The sequence below is a fragment of the Macaca nemestrina genome, chromosome 20, assembly GCF_043159975.1.
Source record: "Macaca nemestrina isolate mMacNem1 chromosome 20, mMacNem.hap1, whole genome shotgun sequence".
Lineage (NCBI taxonomy): Eukaryota > Metazoa > Chordata > Mammalia > Primates > Cercopithecidae > Macaca > Macaca nemestrina.
Window position 1 is genome coordinate 56246029 of NC_092144.1, and position 14868 is coordinate 56260896.

A 14868-nucleotide genomic window follows, 5' to 3' on the forward strand; every position below is an offset into this window, starting at 1 on the left:
TGTCCAGGGGCTGAGGAGAGACGCTGGCTCCTGTTGCTTGTCTGAATACTGTTTGACCTGGTAGGACCAAGGTCTGTTCTGCCTTCTGGGTTTCCCAGCTGCCTGGCCTGTGGGGTGTGTCATTGGGTTGGGAGGGGACGACATGTCTCGTGGCACAGAATGTGACCCAGGAGCAAGGAACCAAGTGTCCTCGGAGGAACATTCCAAACAGAGGTCTTATCCATACCTTGTGGGCTACAGGGGAGTGGTGAAAACTGGGCCAGGGTGGAAGAGAAAAGGAGGAGGTGTGCCTGGTTCACTCGATTTTTCTCTAAACCTCTTGCCAAAGCTGCTTAGTGAGATGGGAGGCTGGGGGCAGGGTGGATGGTGGAGAGAGAGAGAAGAGGAGAGAAGAGAGAGAGAGCAGAGAGAGAAAGAGAGAGGAGGAGAGAGAGGGAGGAGAGAGGGAAAGATAGGAGAGAGGAGAGAGGAGAGGATGGAGGGGGAAGAGAGAGAGAGAGAAAGAGAGACAGAGAGAGAGAGAGAGAGAGAGAGAGAGAGAGAGAGAAAATGAGCGTGTACTGACCCTGGGCTCCAGCTCTGGTGTTTGACCTAAAAAATCCAAGGGGATTAAGGATGAACTAGAACCAGCACTGGACCAAAGATGCAGTTCAGGAAGACTTCCCTGGAATCCTAGATGTCGATGCTTGTCGGGCATTAGTCTTGGGAGGGAGATAGGGAGGGGTGAGAGATTTTGGAGGGAATAGAGAGTGGAGGGGGCTTGGAAAATTTATGGTTGGGGAGAAAGATGGAGCAGGAGGAGAGGCAGAAAAGGGACTGGGTTTGGAGGAAGGGAAGAAAAAACCAGGAGGGAGATGAGACTTAGGAAAAAAAAAAAAAAAAAAAAAAGAGACACAGGAAGGGAGAGACAGACAACCAGAGGCAGAAAGAAATGGGTGACACCAGCAGAGGAGGACCCCAGTGAGAGGGGGCTAGTAGATATTGGTTGAATGGATGATTGAACAGAGTTCAGAGAGACAAGAGGAAAGGAAAAACATGAGGATATGAGAGGTGGAGGGAAGGAAAGGATGGGGAGAGAGACAGGAAGACAAAAGGAGAAGAGGAGGGGAGGGACAGAGAAAGCAGAGGACAGATGAACAGGACAAGAGATGGGGGATATCCAAACAGAACCAGAGAGATGGACAGACAGAGGCAGATAGAGGGGCAAGAGACAGAGGGAGGCGGAGGGGAGCAAGAGATGGGAAATCGGAAACAGAATGAGAAGGAGACATAAAGAATGACACTGAGACAGAGAAAACCAGTGAGACTGGGCAAGAGGGGGTGACAGAAATCCAAAGCGGGGGGGCACATTTGTGGAACACGGCTGGCTGGCCCCCAGGCCCGGAGGGACGCCCTGACACCTGCCTCTCTCCCCACCCTCGCTCCTCCAACTGACCAGAGGGGGCAGGTGTGTGGGAAAAGACACATCTGCCAGCGCATCATGCAAATGAGCTCATGAATATGCAGTAGGCCCATTGTCTTGCCCTGCCCCCACCCCCATCTGCTCGGCCAGGCCCCTCGGGCTGGGGGCAGCTCTGTCCCCTTAGGGGGAAGGGAGGCCCCCTCCTCACCACTGTCACTGTCCCTAGGGCAGACTTTCCCCCTATCTAGGGCCCAGGTGGGAGGGAGAAAAGGAGAAAGGGAGGAAGGGCAGGGAGGCCTAGGGCAGAGAGGCCTAGGGCAGAGACCTGGGCCGGGGCTCACCAGGGTAGAAGTCTTTGGACTTGGAGAGCTTGATGGTGGCTCCTGTCTCCTTCTGCAGCTGCACGATGGTCTGCCCGCCCTTGCCAATGATGGAGCCCGCCGCGTAGCTGGGGATCAGCACCTTCAGGAAGTATTCGCCTTCCTCTGCGGGGGCACACAGGGTGGAGGGAGGTGAGCGGGGGAGGGGTCTTCACCTTTGGACGGGGTGAGCAGAGGAAACCCCAGGGGTCACAGTAGCAGTATGGAGAATAATACAAATAATGATCTTCATTCACTCATTCATTCATTCAACAAATAGTTACTGGGCACCTGCTATGTGCCTGGCACTGGTCTAGGGAAATGGCCAAGAAGAAAATAGACAAAGCTCCCCGATTTGTGGGCAAATGAGGCAAATAAGGCCGAAAGAGTTTTAGTGATTCAGCCAAGAGCTCGCACAGCTAGCTACATTCTTCTAGGTGGGGAAGACAGATAGTATATTTCATGTCAGATGGTGGGACTCCTAATGACACAAGAAAAGGCAGGAAAAGGGGGTCAGGGAGGGTGGGAGGCTGCAGTGTCAGAAAGGGAGGCCAGGGAAGCTCTTCCTAAGAATGTGGCATGCTTTATTCATCATCACACACTTCTGCAGCACCTGATAGGTGCTACACTGTTCTAGGTACTTTCCAAATACCAGTCCTTTGAATTTTCACACTTATCCTATGAAGGAACCCATCATACAGATGAGGAAACAAAGGTGAATAAATCACCCAAGGACACTTGTAGATGGCAGAGCTGAGACTTGAAGAGTCCGTGCTCTGAACTATTATGATCAGCAGACTATGGAGGAAGGAACAGAACCACGTGGCTATGTGAAGGACGAGTGAGTGCAAAGGCCCTGGGGTGCGACTGTGCCTGTGCTCTTCCAGAGGGACTAAGGAGGCCCCTGTGCCTGGGGCTGAATGAGAGAGGGGAAGAGTGGGAGGAGATGAGGACAGAGAGGGGTGCTGGTGGTGAGGGGTGATGGGGCTCGCAGGCCACAGCGAGGTCCTTAACTTTTACTCCAAGTGAGATGGCGCCACGGGAGGGACGTGGCCTGACTTAGGTTTTAGGAGGATTCCTCTGATGCCCATGAGGGGAGCAGACCATGAGAAGCAACGGTGGGAGAGCTGGGGGCCCAGTGAGGTGGCGACTGCAATGGTCCAGGCAGGAGGTGACGGCGGTCTGACAGGTGGAAGCGGTGAGCGGGGAGGCGGAGGAAGGCTGGATGCTGGGGATACTCCAAACACTCACTTTTGACCAGGCGCTGTGTTGAGTGCTTTGTGAGCTTGATCTCGTCCGTTCCTCACAACCTCACGGTGAGGTGGGTGGAATGAGCTCCATTTTTACACAAGAGGAAACTGAGGCACAGAGGGGCACAGAGAAGTGAAGGCACCAGCCCACGGTCACTACCAGCCCAAGGACATGAACACAGCTACTGGGCTCAGATTCAAATCCAATTCTGATTCAGTCTCCTCCCATCATTGCTTAACACCCTCCACTCCTGGGGACCAACACAATGAAGGACAGCCTCGAAGACCTAGATGCAGTGCCAGTGGCAGCTTGTGGAGTTTTGGCCATTCTTTTTTTTTTTTTTTGAGACAGAGTCTCGCTCTGTAGCCCGGGCTGGAGTGCAGTGGCCGGATCTCAGCTCACTGCAAGCTCCGCCTCCCAGGTTTACGCCATTCTCCTGCCTCAGCCTCCCGAGTAGCTGGGACTACAGGCGCCCGCCACCTCGCCCGGCTAGTTTTTTGTATTTTTTAGTAGAGACGGGGTTTCACGGTGTTCGCCAGGATGGTCTCGATCTCCTGACCTCGTGATCCACCCGTCTCGGCCTCCCAAAGTGCTGGGATTACAGGCTTGAGCCACCGCGCCCGGCCCCATTCTTTGTTATAGGCCAATTTTCCTTTTCTTTCTCTCTTTCTCTCCTTCTCTCTTTCTCTCTTTCTCTCTTTCTCTCTTTCTCTCCTTCTCTCCTTCTCTCCTTCTCTCCTTCTCTCCTCTCCTTCTCTCCTTCTCTCTTTCTCTTTTTTTTTTTTTCCTGAGACACGGTCTTGCTCTATTGCCCAGGCTGGAGTGCAGTGGTGTAGTCTCGGATCACTGCAACCTCAGCCTCCCGGGTGTAAGGGGTTCCCCTGCCTCAGACTTCCGAGTAGCTGGGGCTACAGGCGCCTGCCACCACACGCAGCTAATTTTTGTATTTTTAGTAGAGATGGGGTTTCGCCATGTTGGTCAGGCTGGTCTCGAACTCCTGATTTCAAGTGATCCGCCCACCTCAGTCTCTCAAAGTGCTGGGATTACAGGCATGAGCCACCGTGCCCGGCTGCCATGTCCAGATAATTTTAAAAAATGTTTTTAGTAGAGACGAGGTCTCCCTATGTTGCCCAGGCTGGCCTTGAACTCCTGGGTTCAAGTGATGCTCCTCCCTCAGCCTCCCAAAGTGCTGAGATTGCAGGTGTGAGCCACTGCACCTTGATTATTATAAACCAGTTTTCTTGACCATGTGAAAAGCATTTTGTTAATGCAGTCTCAAGGCAAGTATCTAGCCTCTCCTGCCCCTGTTGCCCCTAAGTGCTTTCAGGGTGGAAATTCTGGACCCTTCTCAGTGTAAGAAGATCCTTTGTGGCCGGGCGCGGTAGCTCACGCCTGTAATCCCAGCATTTTGGGAGGTGGAGGCGGGCAGATCACGAGGTCAAGGGACCGACACCATCCTGACCAACATAGTGAAATCCTGTCTCTACTAAAAATACAAAAATTAGCCAGGTGTGGTGGCGTGTGCCTGTAGTCCCAGCTACTCGGGAGGCTGAGGCAGGAGAATCGCTCGAACCCAGGAAGCGGAAGTTGCAGTGAGCCGAGATCGCGCCACTGCACTCCACTCCGGCCTGGCGACCCTTTGTGATTTGGCCCCACCCACCTTTCCAGCTTCACTTCATCTTCCTCCGTGGGCCTCAGGTTCAGTGGACTTTTTGTTCCTTAAATGTGCCCTGCTCCTTCCTACCTTTGGGCCTTTGCGCATGCTCTGTGCCTGGCAGCTTCTCTTCCCCTCAATTTTTTTTTTTTCTTTTGAGACGGAGTCTCGCTCTGTCGCCCAGGTTGGAGTGCAGTGGCGCAATCTCGGCTCACTGCAAGCTCCGCCTCTCCGGTTCACGCCATTCTCCTGCTTCAGTCTCACGGATAGCTGGGACTACAGGTGCCTGCCACCATGCCCAGCTAATTTTTGTATGTTTAGTAGAGACAGGGTTTCACTATGTTGGCCAGGATGGTCTTGGTCTCCTGGCCTCGTGATCTGCCCACCTCGGCCTTCCAAAGTGCTGGGATTACAGGCGTGAGCCACCGCGCCCGGCCCTCCTCAGTCAATATCTTTTGTCCTTTAGGTCCTCACTCAAATGTTGCTTCTTCTTGGAAGCTTTCCTTGAACCCCAAAGATGGGATGAATCCCCCTGTTTCATGCCTTCAGAGTAACTGATCACAGAGGTCCACTGTGGACCACATCCATAGAGGTCACCCGTGTCCCAGGGACTCGAACAGTGTCCCCAAAACTTGAACAGCACATAGTAGGTTTGCAATAAGCACTGGGAAAAGAAAGGGAGGAGTCAGGCCATCCTGCTTCCACATTTTAAGGTCTTAAACCATTCCCCAATGGTTTTTCAACTTTATCTTTTAAGCGAAGGAAGCCTATTTTCCTTCCTTCCTTCCTTCCTTCCTTCCTTCTTTCCTTCCTTCCTTTTCCTTCCTTCCTTCTTTCCTTCCTTCCTTCCTTCCTTCCTTCCTTCCTTCCTTCCTTCCTTCCTTCCTTCCTTCCTTCTTTCATTCATTCTTTCTTTTTTTTTGAGACAGTCTCGCTCTTGTCACTCAGGCTGCAGTGCAATGGCGCTATCTCGGCTCACTGCAACCTCTGCCTCCTGGGTTCAAGAGATTCTCCTGCCTCAGCCTCCCGAGTAGCTGGGATTAGAGGTGCTCACAACCACGCCCGGCTATTTTTTTTTTTTTTTTAGTAGAGACGGGGTTTCACCACGTTAGCCAGGCTAGTCTCAAACCTTGGCCTCTCTAAGTGCTGAGATTACAGGGGTGAGCCACAGATCCCAGCCAGGAAGCCTATTTTCAATGTCTCACGTAAAACCTCAACAGATAGAACAGATAAAAGAGAAACTGCTCTAACTCTCCCTGATTTCTCTCTGTCGCCCAGGCTGGAGTGCAGTGGTGTCATCACAGCTCACTGCTGCCTCGACCTCCTGGGCTCACACGATCCTCCTGCCTCAGCCTCCCAAGTAGCTGGGACTACAGGCGCATGCCACCACTCCTAGGTAATTTTAAATTTTTTTGTAGAGACAGGGTTTTGCCACATTGCTCAGGCTGGTCTCGAACTCCTGAGCTCAAGGGATCCGCCTGCCTCAGCCTCCCCAAGTGTTGGGATTACAGTCGTGAACCACCACACCCAGCCTCTGCCTGGTCTCTTAAGATGAAAGTTCTGTGTTTCCTTATGTGTTTAAGATGGAGGTGTAGGAAGAGGGGCTAGATGTGGCTTTGTAGGCATGGGGAAGGGTCCAGAATTAAGGAGTTTCCCTGAAACCAAGGCAATCCTCTTAAACTTGCTTAATCAGACCATTAAGCCTATTAGGTAATTAACCCCTCTCTGGTGCCTTCCTACCAATCATCCTGAACCCTACTGAATTCATTCTCTTCCATGGACTCACGGAGATGTCCTCTTCCCCAGCCTCACCCTAAACTTGTCACAGATCCAGGGTACTTTATCTCTGGAAGGCTCAGAAAGATGGGGAGGGAATTCTCACTAATCCCTATGACTCCATCCTCTCTGCGTCTTCAATTTCACTCCCCATCTTCTCTCCAGCCAGAGCATCTTCTCCGCTTCCCTCTGAGGGTGGAAGGTATTCATCTTCTCTGAAGAAAACTGGGGTCACCCTCTTCCCCATTTTCTGCCCCCTCTCTCTTGTACTTCTTCAAACCGTGCCTGAGAATTTTTGTATGAAACAGCAGAAGCAACTCTAGACTAAGAGTGACGTTTGTGGTCGGGCACGGTGGCTCATGCCTGTAATCCCAGCGCTTTGGGAGGCCAAGGCGGGCAGATCACTTGAGGTCAGGAGTTTGAGACCAGCCTGGCCAACATGGTGAAACTCCTGTCTCTACTAAAACTACAAAAATTAGTCGGGCCTGGTGGCACACGCCTGTACTCCCAGCTACTCGGGAGGCTGGGGCAAGAGAGTCATTTGAATCTGAGAGGCAGAGGTTGCAGTGAGCCGAGATCGGGCCACTGCGCTCCAGCCTGGGTGACAGAGTGAGACTCTGTCTCAAAAAAAAAAAAAAAAAAAAAACAGTGAATTTTGCCACTAATGGGCTCTATGCCCTTGGGCAAGTTGCCTCACCTCTTTGGGCCTTAGTTTTCCTCATCTATAAAATGGGAATCGTGATAGTGCTACCTCATGGGGTTACTGTAATTAATGAAAGAGAAAATGTAAGGAAAGGTACTTGGGATGGTCCCAGGCACATGGAGGATTTGAGAAATGTTAGATATCATCATTATCAGTATTGCCTACACCATGAACACAACTTCAGTGCTTATCACAGCATCAGACACAGAGCAAGCACCCTACACGTGGGATTTGTGGGTTGGGTTGAGAGGTAGGAGAAGGAGGGGCAATCCCACTTTGTTAATCAACCATTTCCCTAGGGGGCTGTCCCAAACTTTTCCCTCCGTCTTGGAGGAGGAATGTCCTCTCACTGATACAAGCGAGACCTTGTCTCCATTCTCTGCACTCAGCCTCTCTCTAATTCCTGTCTTTCTCATGCCAACTTATAGAATTTTGCCCCTTTTATGTCCTTCTGTACTGGAATTCTTCTTTCTTCTCTTCTTCTCTCCTTCCTTTCCTTCCTCCAACAAATCCTTCCTGAGCACCCATGACCTTCCAGTCCTTGGTTCAGGTGCTGGGGATGCAGCAGGGAACAGACAAGGTCCCTTTCCTTTAAATTCATTTTAAAATGCATTTATTTACTTATTTATTTATTTATTGTATTTTTAGTAGAGACGGGGTTTCACCCTGTTGCCCAGGCTGGTCTTGAACTCCTGGGCTCAAGGAATCTGCCCACCTTGGCCTTCCAAAGTTTTGGGATTACAGGCGTGAGCCACCGTGCCTGGCCTAAATGTATCTATTTAAAGAAGAAATTAGGCCAGGTGCGGTGGCTCACACCTGTAATTCTAGCACTTTGGGAGGCCGAAGCAGATGGATCGCCTGAGGTCAGAAGTTCGAGACCAGCCTGACCAACACGGTGAAACCCCATCTGTACTAAATACAAAAAATTAGCTGGATATGGTGGCACATGACTGTAATCCCAGCTACTTGGGAGGCTGAAGCAAGAGAATTGCTTGAACCCGGGAGGCAGAGGTTGCAGTGAGCTGAGATGGTGCCACTGCACTCCAGCCTGGGCAACAAGTGCGAAACTCTGTCTCAAATAAAAAAAATAAATAAAGAAGAAATTTAAAAATCATTGCTAATAATTGGAGCTTGAAGGGCTGGTTATGTTTTGTTCTCCCTAACGTACATTAATATAAACATACGATGTTCAAGGCCGGGCGCGGTGGCTCAAGCCTGTAATCCCAGTACTTTGGGAGGCCGAGGCGGGTGGATCACGAAGTCAGGAGATCGAGACCATCCTGGCTAACATGGTGAAACCCCGTCTCTACTAAAAATACAAAAAACTAGCCGGGCGTGGTGGCGGGCGCCTGTAGTCCCAGCTACTCGGAGGCTGAGGCAGGAGAATGGCGTAAACCCGGGAGGCGGAGCTTGCAGTGAGCCGAGATCGCGCCACTGCACTTCAGCCTGGGTGACACAGTGAGACTCCGTCTCAAAAAAAAAAAAAAAAAAAAAATATATATATATATATATATATATATATATAAACATACGATGTTCAAAAATTAAAAAAAAAAGTTTGTCCATGGACCACCTTAAATAATCTTGTTGTATTAAACTAGTGCAAATCTGACTCCTGGAGACCCCTCTTCAAGTGAGTCTCCTATGGACAGTGATTGGCTAAGACCTCCCCTGCAGAGACTCAGAACTTGAATTCCCAGGAGTCCCCCATTGTGAGCATCAGTTCGTGCCAGTCCTTCCCAGAATTTTCTGCACATCTTTTCTGTTTGGGGGAGTTTCCTACCATGTGAGTCCTACCTCCCCAGAAAGAAACCAGGTCTCTATTGATCAGCCTTCCTTGCAGCAAGGGCAGACACGTGACCTCAGCTGAACTCAGAGCCCTCAGCCATCACGCACGCCCACCCTGTTTGAACAACCAAGGCACTGCTTGTGAGAAAGTTCTCCCTTCTAATGAGGCAGAATCTACATACCAGAACTCCGCACCCACCCATTCCCATCCCACTCTTCACTCTTCGCTTGGGTCCAGGCAGCTCCCTCTACCCAATGGCAGAGTCTGAAGAACCGAAGATAGCAAGTTCAGGTCTCCTGATTAATTTCCTGCTGCAATTTCAAACATTTCCACCTTGGAAAGGTGCCATCTTTCCCCTTCTAGTCACTGAGTCTCTGCTCTTGCCCCTTCTGTACCCACCCCCTCAGGGATGCTTCTGACGGCTTTGAAAAATCCCAGTGCTTTGGCAGGCTGAGGTGGGCAGATCACTTGAGGTCAGGAGTCTGAGACCAGCCTGGCCGACAAGGTGAAACCCTGTCTACTAAAAATACAAAAGTTAGCCAGGCATGGTGGTGGCATATCTGTAATCCCAGCTACTTGGGAGGCTGAGGCAGGAGAATCGCTTGAACCTGGGAGGCGGAGGTTGCAACGAGCCGAGATTGTGCCACTGCCCTCCAGCCTGGGTCACACAGCAAGACTCCATCTCAAAAAAGAAAAAAAAAAAATCAGCCAATACTCCCTTCCCCTTCCATAAATAACCATTGCCCACCCAAGAGATTTAGGGTGTTGTAGTAAGAGTGGCCTATTTTAGTGTCAGAGAGTTCACCCTCTAAAGTGGCTTTGATCTTGGGGGTCATGAATGACAAAAGTAAAGCTGAAGGGCTGTGGGTTGTCGAGGTGTTGTTTTTGGTGTTAGTCTGGATGCAACATCAATGTTAGGTGTTGTCCTCATAGCACTTCATGGTTTTGTTTGGGGGCTGGGGATGGGAGAGCTGGCATGTTCTATGAGGGAGGCTGGGGTTTGACATCGGTATCATCATCAGGAGCCTGTGGGGATGCTGCTGGCAGAGGATGGTGAGGGTGTGGGGTGGGAGCAGTACGCCAAGGAGGCGCGGGACTTCAGACATGTGATGTGTTTTTGTGAATGGCGGTGTTGCCTATTTGGTGTGAAATGCAATACAACTAGAGTGTGCTTATGTAGGGATGAGATGCTGAAAGGTGTGATGCTGCCTTGAGTTGTGACTGTCTCTGAGTGAGAGAAAGGCAGATGGGCCACAGTTTTCTTGGAGTGAATCACCATTGGATGGTGAAAAGGGAAAATGACATTCTCAGTGGCACTTATATAATAATAATAATGATGATGATGATAGCGACTGTTTACTGAGCACTTACGCTACGTATTTCACATACGTAATCTCATCTAACGCACACAACCCGGAGAGGTAGATCTTCCTGCCTCCATGTTTCAGACAAGCAGGCTGAGGCCCAGAGCAGTGAAATAACTCGCCCGAGGATTCCACACCAAGCACATGACGGTGGCAAGACATGAATCCTGAAAGATCTCATTCTAGGAGGGGCTCTTAACCCTGGTGATGTTGACTTCATGATAAAGAATGTGGCCAGGCATGCTGGCTCATGCTTGTAATCCCAGCACTTTGGGAGGCCGAGGTGGGTGGATCACCTGAGGTCAGGGGTTCGAGATCAGCCTGGTCAACATGATGAAACCCCATCTCTACTAAAAATACAAAAATTAGCCAGGCATGGTGGCGCATGCCTGTAATCCCAACCACTCGGGAGGCTGAGGTACGAGAATTGCTTGAACTCGGGAGGTGAAGGTTGCAGTAAGCCGAGATGGTGCCACTGCACTGCAGCCTGGGCAATACAGTGAGACTCTGTCTCAAAAAACAGAACAAAACAAAACAAAATAAACAACAACAACAAAAACAAAGAATGAGGGATATGGCTGGGAATAGTGGCTCACACCTGTAATCCCAGCACCTTGAGAGGATGAAGCGGGTGGATCGCCTGAGATCAAGAATTTGAGACCAGCCTGGGCAACATAGCAAGACCTGTCTCTACAAAAAAATTCAAAGAATTAGTCAGGTGTGGTGGTGCACACCTGTAGTTCCAGCTACTGGGGAAGCTGAGATGGGATCATCACCTGATCCTGAGAGGTCAAGGTTGCATTGAGCCATGATTGCACCACTACACTCCAAGCCTGGGTGGCAGAGTGAGACCGTCTCAGAAAAAAAAAAAGAAAAAGAAAAGAAAAGAAAAAAAGAGGGACGTTAGGAGCAAGATCTGGCTGGTGTAAGCTATGTTGAGGGTGTGAGATATGTATATGTGTCTGTATATGGGTTTTTATTTTTGGGGGGTTGACAGAGGTGGGAATATAGTCAGGAGTACGGGGGTCCATTATTATTGCAGCTTAAGAATTACGATCTGTATCAAGGGGGGCCACCGTTGCCAGACTGGGGTCATTTATTTCTGCAAAGAGTCCCTGACTAGAGTTTCCGTCCAACCTCTTCACCCAAGTCTTCCTGCCCTTAGTGTCTTGTTTTCCTCCCAGCAGCACCTGCCAGCCACTCGCAGTGCCCAGAAGCGAGTGTGAACCGCCACCATCTCCTCCATTTCTCCCATCTGCTCCCAGAGGCGGGCAGGAGGGGCAAGAATCTCATCTGTCCAGTAGGGTACTGCTTTCTGGGACATCCAGGAAAAGCCCTCACTCCTCTGAGCCTCAGTTTCCCCATCCAAAAATAAGGTCCATTCTAGTGTCTCCCCACACAATGGAGCCAGCCGCCTGAGTTCACATCATGGTTCTGCTGCTTATCAGCTGAGTGACGTTGGGCAAGTGACTTAACCTCTCTGTGCCTCAGTTGTTCATCCGTAACATGGGTTAACATCATAGAATTGTTGTAAGGATTAAGGAAGTGATCCATGTCAAGCACTTCCCATGACAGTTCCTGGCATACTGTAGTATCATAAGTCTAGCCATTATTATAACTGATTATTATTATTCCATCATAGCATGTTGGGAGAATGACAAGAAATTGCACGTAAGGCATTAAACAATAATATAGGTAGCTATTGTTAGTATTATCCTTGCGGTCACTTTTTTTTTTTTTTGAGATGGAGTTTCGCTCTGTTGCCCACACTGGAGTGTGGTGGCGTGATCTCGGCTCACTGAAACCTCTACCTCCCAGGTCCCAGCAATTCTCCTGCCTCAGCCTCCTTAGTAGCTGGGACTACAGGTGCCCACCACCATGCCCCGATAATTTTTGTATTTTTAGCAGAGACAGGGTCTCACCATGTTGGCCAAGCTGTTCTCGAACTCCTGACCTCAAATGATCCACCTGCCTTAGCCTATCAAAGTGCTGAGATTACAGGCGTGACCTACTGTGCCCGGCTCCTTATGATCATTTTTATGTGCCTATATGGCAGATGAGGACACTGAGGCTCAGAAAAGGGGATGGGTTGAGACAGCATCCCCCAGCTATGAATGTATATTATTGAAAGAAGCCCTCAATTTTGGGGTCAAAGTCCTGGACCCTTGCCCAGCCCTGCCCCTGAGTGTTTCTGTCAATGGAGGCCTGTTCCTCTGCATCTCCCGGCCTCAGTTTCCCCATGGGTAAACAGAAGTGGGGTGGGAGACGGTCTGGAGGAGATGGTCCCTAAAGGCTCATCCTAATTTCCCCGCTGTGGAGGGAGGCAGGATAGCACAGTGGTTTTGTCCAGGAGCTCCGGAACTAGGCAGCCCAGGGTTGGGTAAATTCTAGCTCCATCACTTAGACACCATGTGACCTTGGGCAAGCGGTTTCACTTTGCCGAGCCTCAGTTTTCCTCATCTGTAAAAAGATGCTCAAATCATCTCTCCCAGGGGTTGTATTGAGATATTAACCCATATCTCAGAGTAGTAGGTGCCACGTAGGCAGATGTGACTGTTATTAGCAGCAGTGGCATCAGTGTTAAATGGTGCTGTGAAGTGATCAGATTCTAAGCATCTCAGTCCCTTTAAGAGAAAGGTGGGAACCCCCTAACCTCTAGAGGTTAGTGGGTGGAGGGCTAGACAGTCTGACTGGGCTCAGGGACCTCCTGGGTCCCTGATCTCTCCAGGACTGGGAACAGCAGTGGGGCAGGAAGGAGGGAAGGAAGTCAGGGACATATTCATGTGTGTGCTGGGGGTGGGGGAGCAGGAAGGACAGGAAACTCCCTCCCATCCCCTCCCCCAACTTCCCTTTCCTCCAATTTCTGCTGGACACCCTCATGGGCATCCAGGGGGTCCCTGATTCCTGTCCCACCTGGGTGGAGGTCGGGGAGGGCTAGGATGGGAGGAAGAAAGTTGGCTTGTATTCATCTGCAGGGAGGAGGTGGGAGGCCCCCACCCCACCCACTGCCAGGCCTGACGGAGAGGAAAGGGTGCACTCTGCCTGAAGCCATCCCTCTCCCATCCGGAGGAAAAGACCAGAGGAAGTGGAGATTTTGGCAAGGTGACCGCGGGGAGGGGCTTGTCCTCTCTGGGGTCTCCCTCCTACCAGGGAGCTAGGGGACTGGGCTCTGAGGACCCCAAGAAATCCCACCTCTTCCCTGAGCCCTCCACAGCAGGGCATGCACCTAGAGCTCCCAGCTGGGCTTTTCTTCTCAGATACGCACACCTCCTTGGGTCACACACCCAGGGAGAGCCCCTCTCTTCCCTCACACCGCCTTCCATGGTGTCAAACATTCAGCAATCTCCAATACACAAGGACACACACACACACTCTCCCTTGTCAAACACACGCAGAATCATCCCCATATCTCTGGTGTCACACAGTCAGCCATTTCACACACACACCTCTCCTTGTTACACCCATACACACAGCTGGGTGTCATACGCACACGTGCCCTGTCACATGGGGACCCATCCTTCCTTCTCCTTTTTACACACCCTCGTGCGTTTCACCCACAAGCCCCAGTCTTTCCCTCGTCATACACCCACCTTCCCTGTTGCACACACCCCCTCTGATGTCACTGTTGCACACCTCCATGTGTCACACCCAGCCACAGCCTCTCTGGAGTCACACCCACACCCTTTCCTTGTCACATCCCCTCACCAGCTTCTCTGAGTCCCACCCCACCCCAGCCACGCCTGTGTCACACACACTGGACCCCTTTCCTCTGATCTACACGGCCTCTTCTGGCTCACGCCCAGGACCAGCCCATTCGGCGTCCCCCACACACCCCCTTGCTTGTCACACACACCCTCTCATGTGTCACACTCTGCCACAGCCCTCTCGGGGGTGACAAGCACACACCTTTCCTTGTCACACGTACCCGCTGGAGGGTCTCAAATATGGAGCCCGACCCCTGTCCCCTTTCTCATACACCCCCTCTATGCTGTCATATTCCTGATCCCTAATGTCACACATCCAGGCCGTAGAGGGCACACATACACACACGCACACACATACATACCTGTCCTAGTCTCACATTCTCCCACCTAGCTTTACACACCCACCCTTTCCTCCATTTCACCCCACACACCCACCCAGCCTGTTCCCACGCACGATCCCGCCAGGGCCACACAAGCCTTCCTCTGGGACAACCCTTGTTCAGGACATCCCCAGGGAGGGAGGCTGGGAAGCTCCCGGTCCACAGGCCTCTACTCCTTCCCCTCCCCCAGCCAGGACACGCGAGCCGGGGGAACACCCCTGCCCCGAAAGGGTCACATCACACACCCCTCAAGGACACACAAGACATCTGCCCTGAGGCTCTCACGCCCCCCATCCTCTGCGCCCCCCAAGGACACTTATCACGCCCTCCCCCCAATCCCTCTCCTCGCAGACAAAGCTCCCAGCCCCGGGCCTCGGCGAGAGGAGGAGGGGGTCCAGCCCCCTCCTCAACTCTCCGCTCTGTCCCCCACCTCGGGGAGGGGTGTCTCTCCCCTCCCCAGAGCCCTTGCACCTGCCACGGGAGGGG

At 51.5% G+C, this 14868-nt stretch overlaps 2 protein-coding genes across 5 annotated transcripts in view; one reads left to right on the top strand and one right to left on the bottom strand.

Moving 5' to 3' along the window:
• LOC105478570 (NOVA alternative splicing regulator 2) overlaps nucleotides 1-14868 on the bottom strand; it is a 36667-nt gene that overhangs the window by 20984 nt on the left and 815 nt on the right. The window contains exons 2-3 of one of the 3 annotated variants that reach the window (XM_071087188.1): nucleotides 3013-3119; nucleotides 1744-1887 (exon numbers count right to left, since the gene is read on the bottom strand). Coding sequence is in view for 1 of the 3 variants with exons in the window: in XM_011736024.3 (XP_011734326.2) it covers nucleotides 1744-1887 (144 nt within the window). In the remaining 2 variants the exon portion in view is untranslated. Of the gene's footprint in view, nucleotides 1-1743; nucleotides 1888-3012; nucleotides 3350-14868 lie in introns of those variants that run through there. The other 2 variants (XM_071087187.1, XM_011736024.3) reach the window with 2 other exon arrangements.
• The window catches only part of LOC105478568 (coiled-coil domain containing 61), a 77420-nt gene continuing 64332 nt past the window's right edge, over nucleotides 1781-14868 (top strand). The window contains exons 1-4 of one of the 2 annotated variants that reach the window (XR_011617680.1): nucleotides 1781-1914; nucleotides 2448-2602; nucleotides 2788-2959; nucleotides 13274-13400. The gene's annotated coding sequence lies outside the window, so the exon portion shown is untranslated. The remainder of the gene's footprint in view (nucleotides 1915-2447; nucleotides 2603-2787; nucleotides 2960-13273; nucleotides 13401-14868) is intronic. The other variant, XR_011617679.1, reaches the window with a different exon arrangement.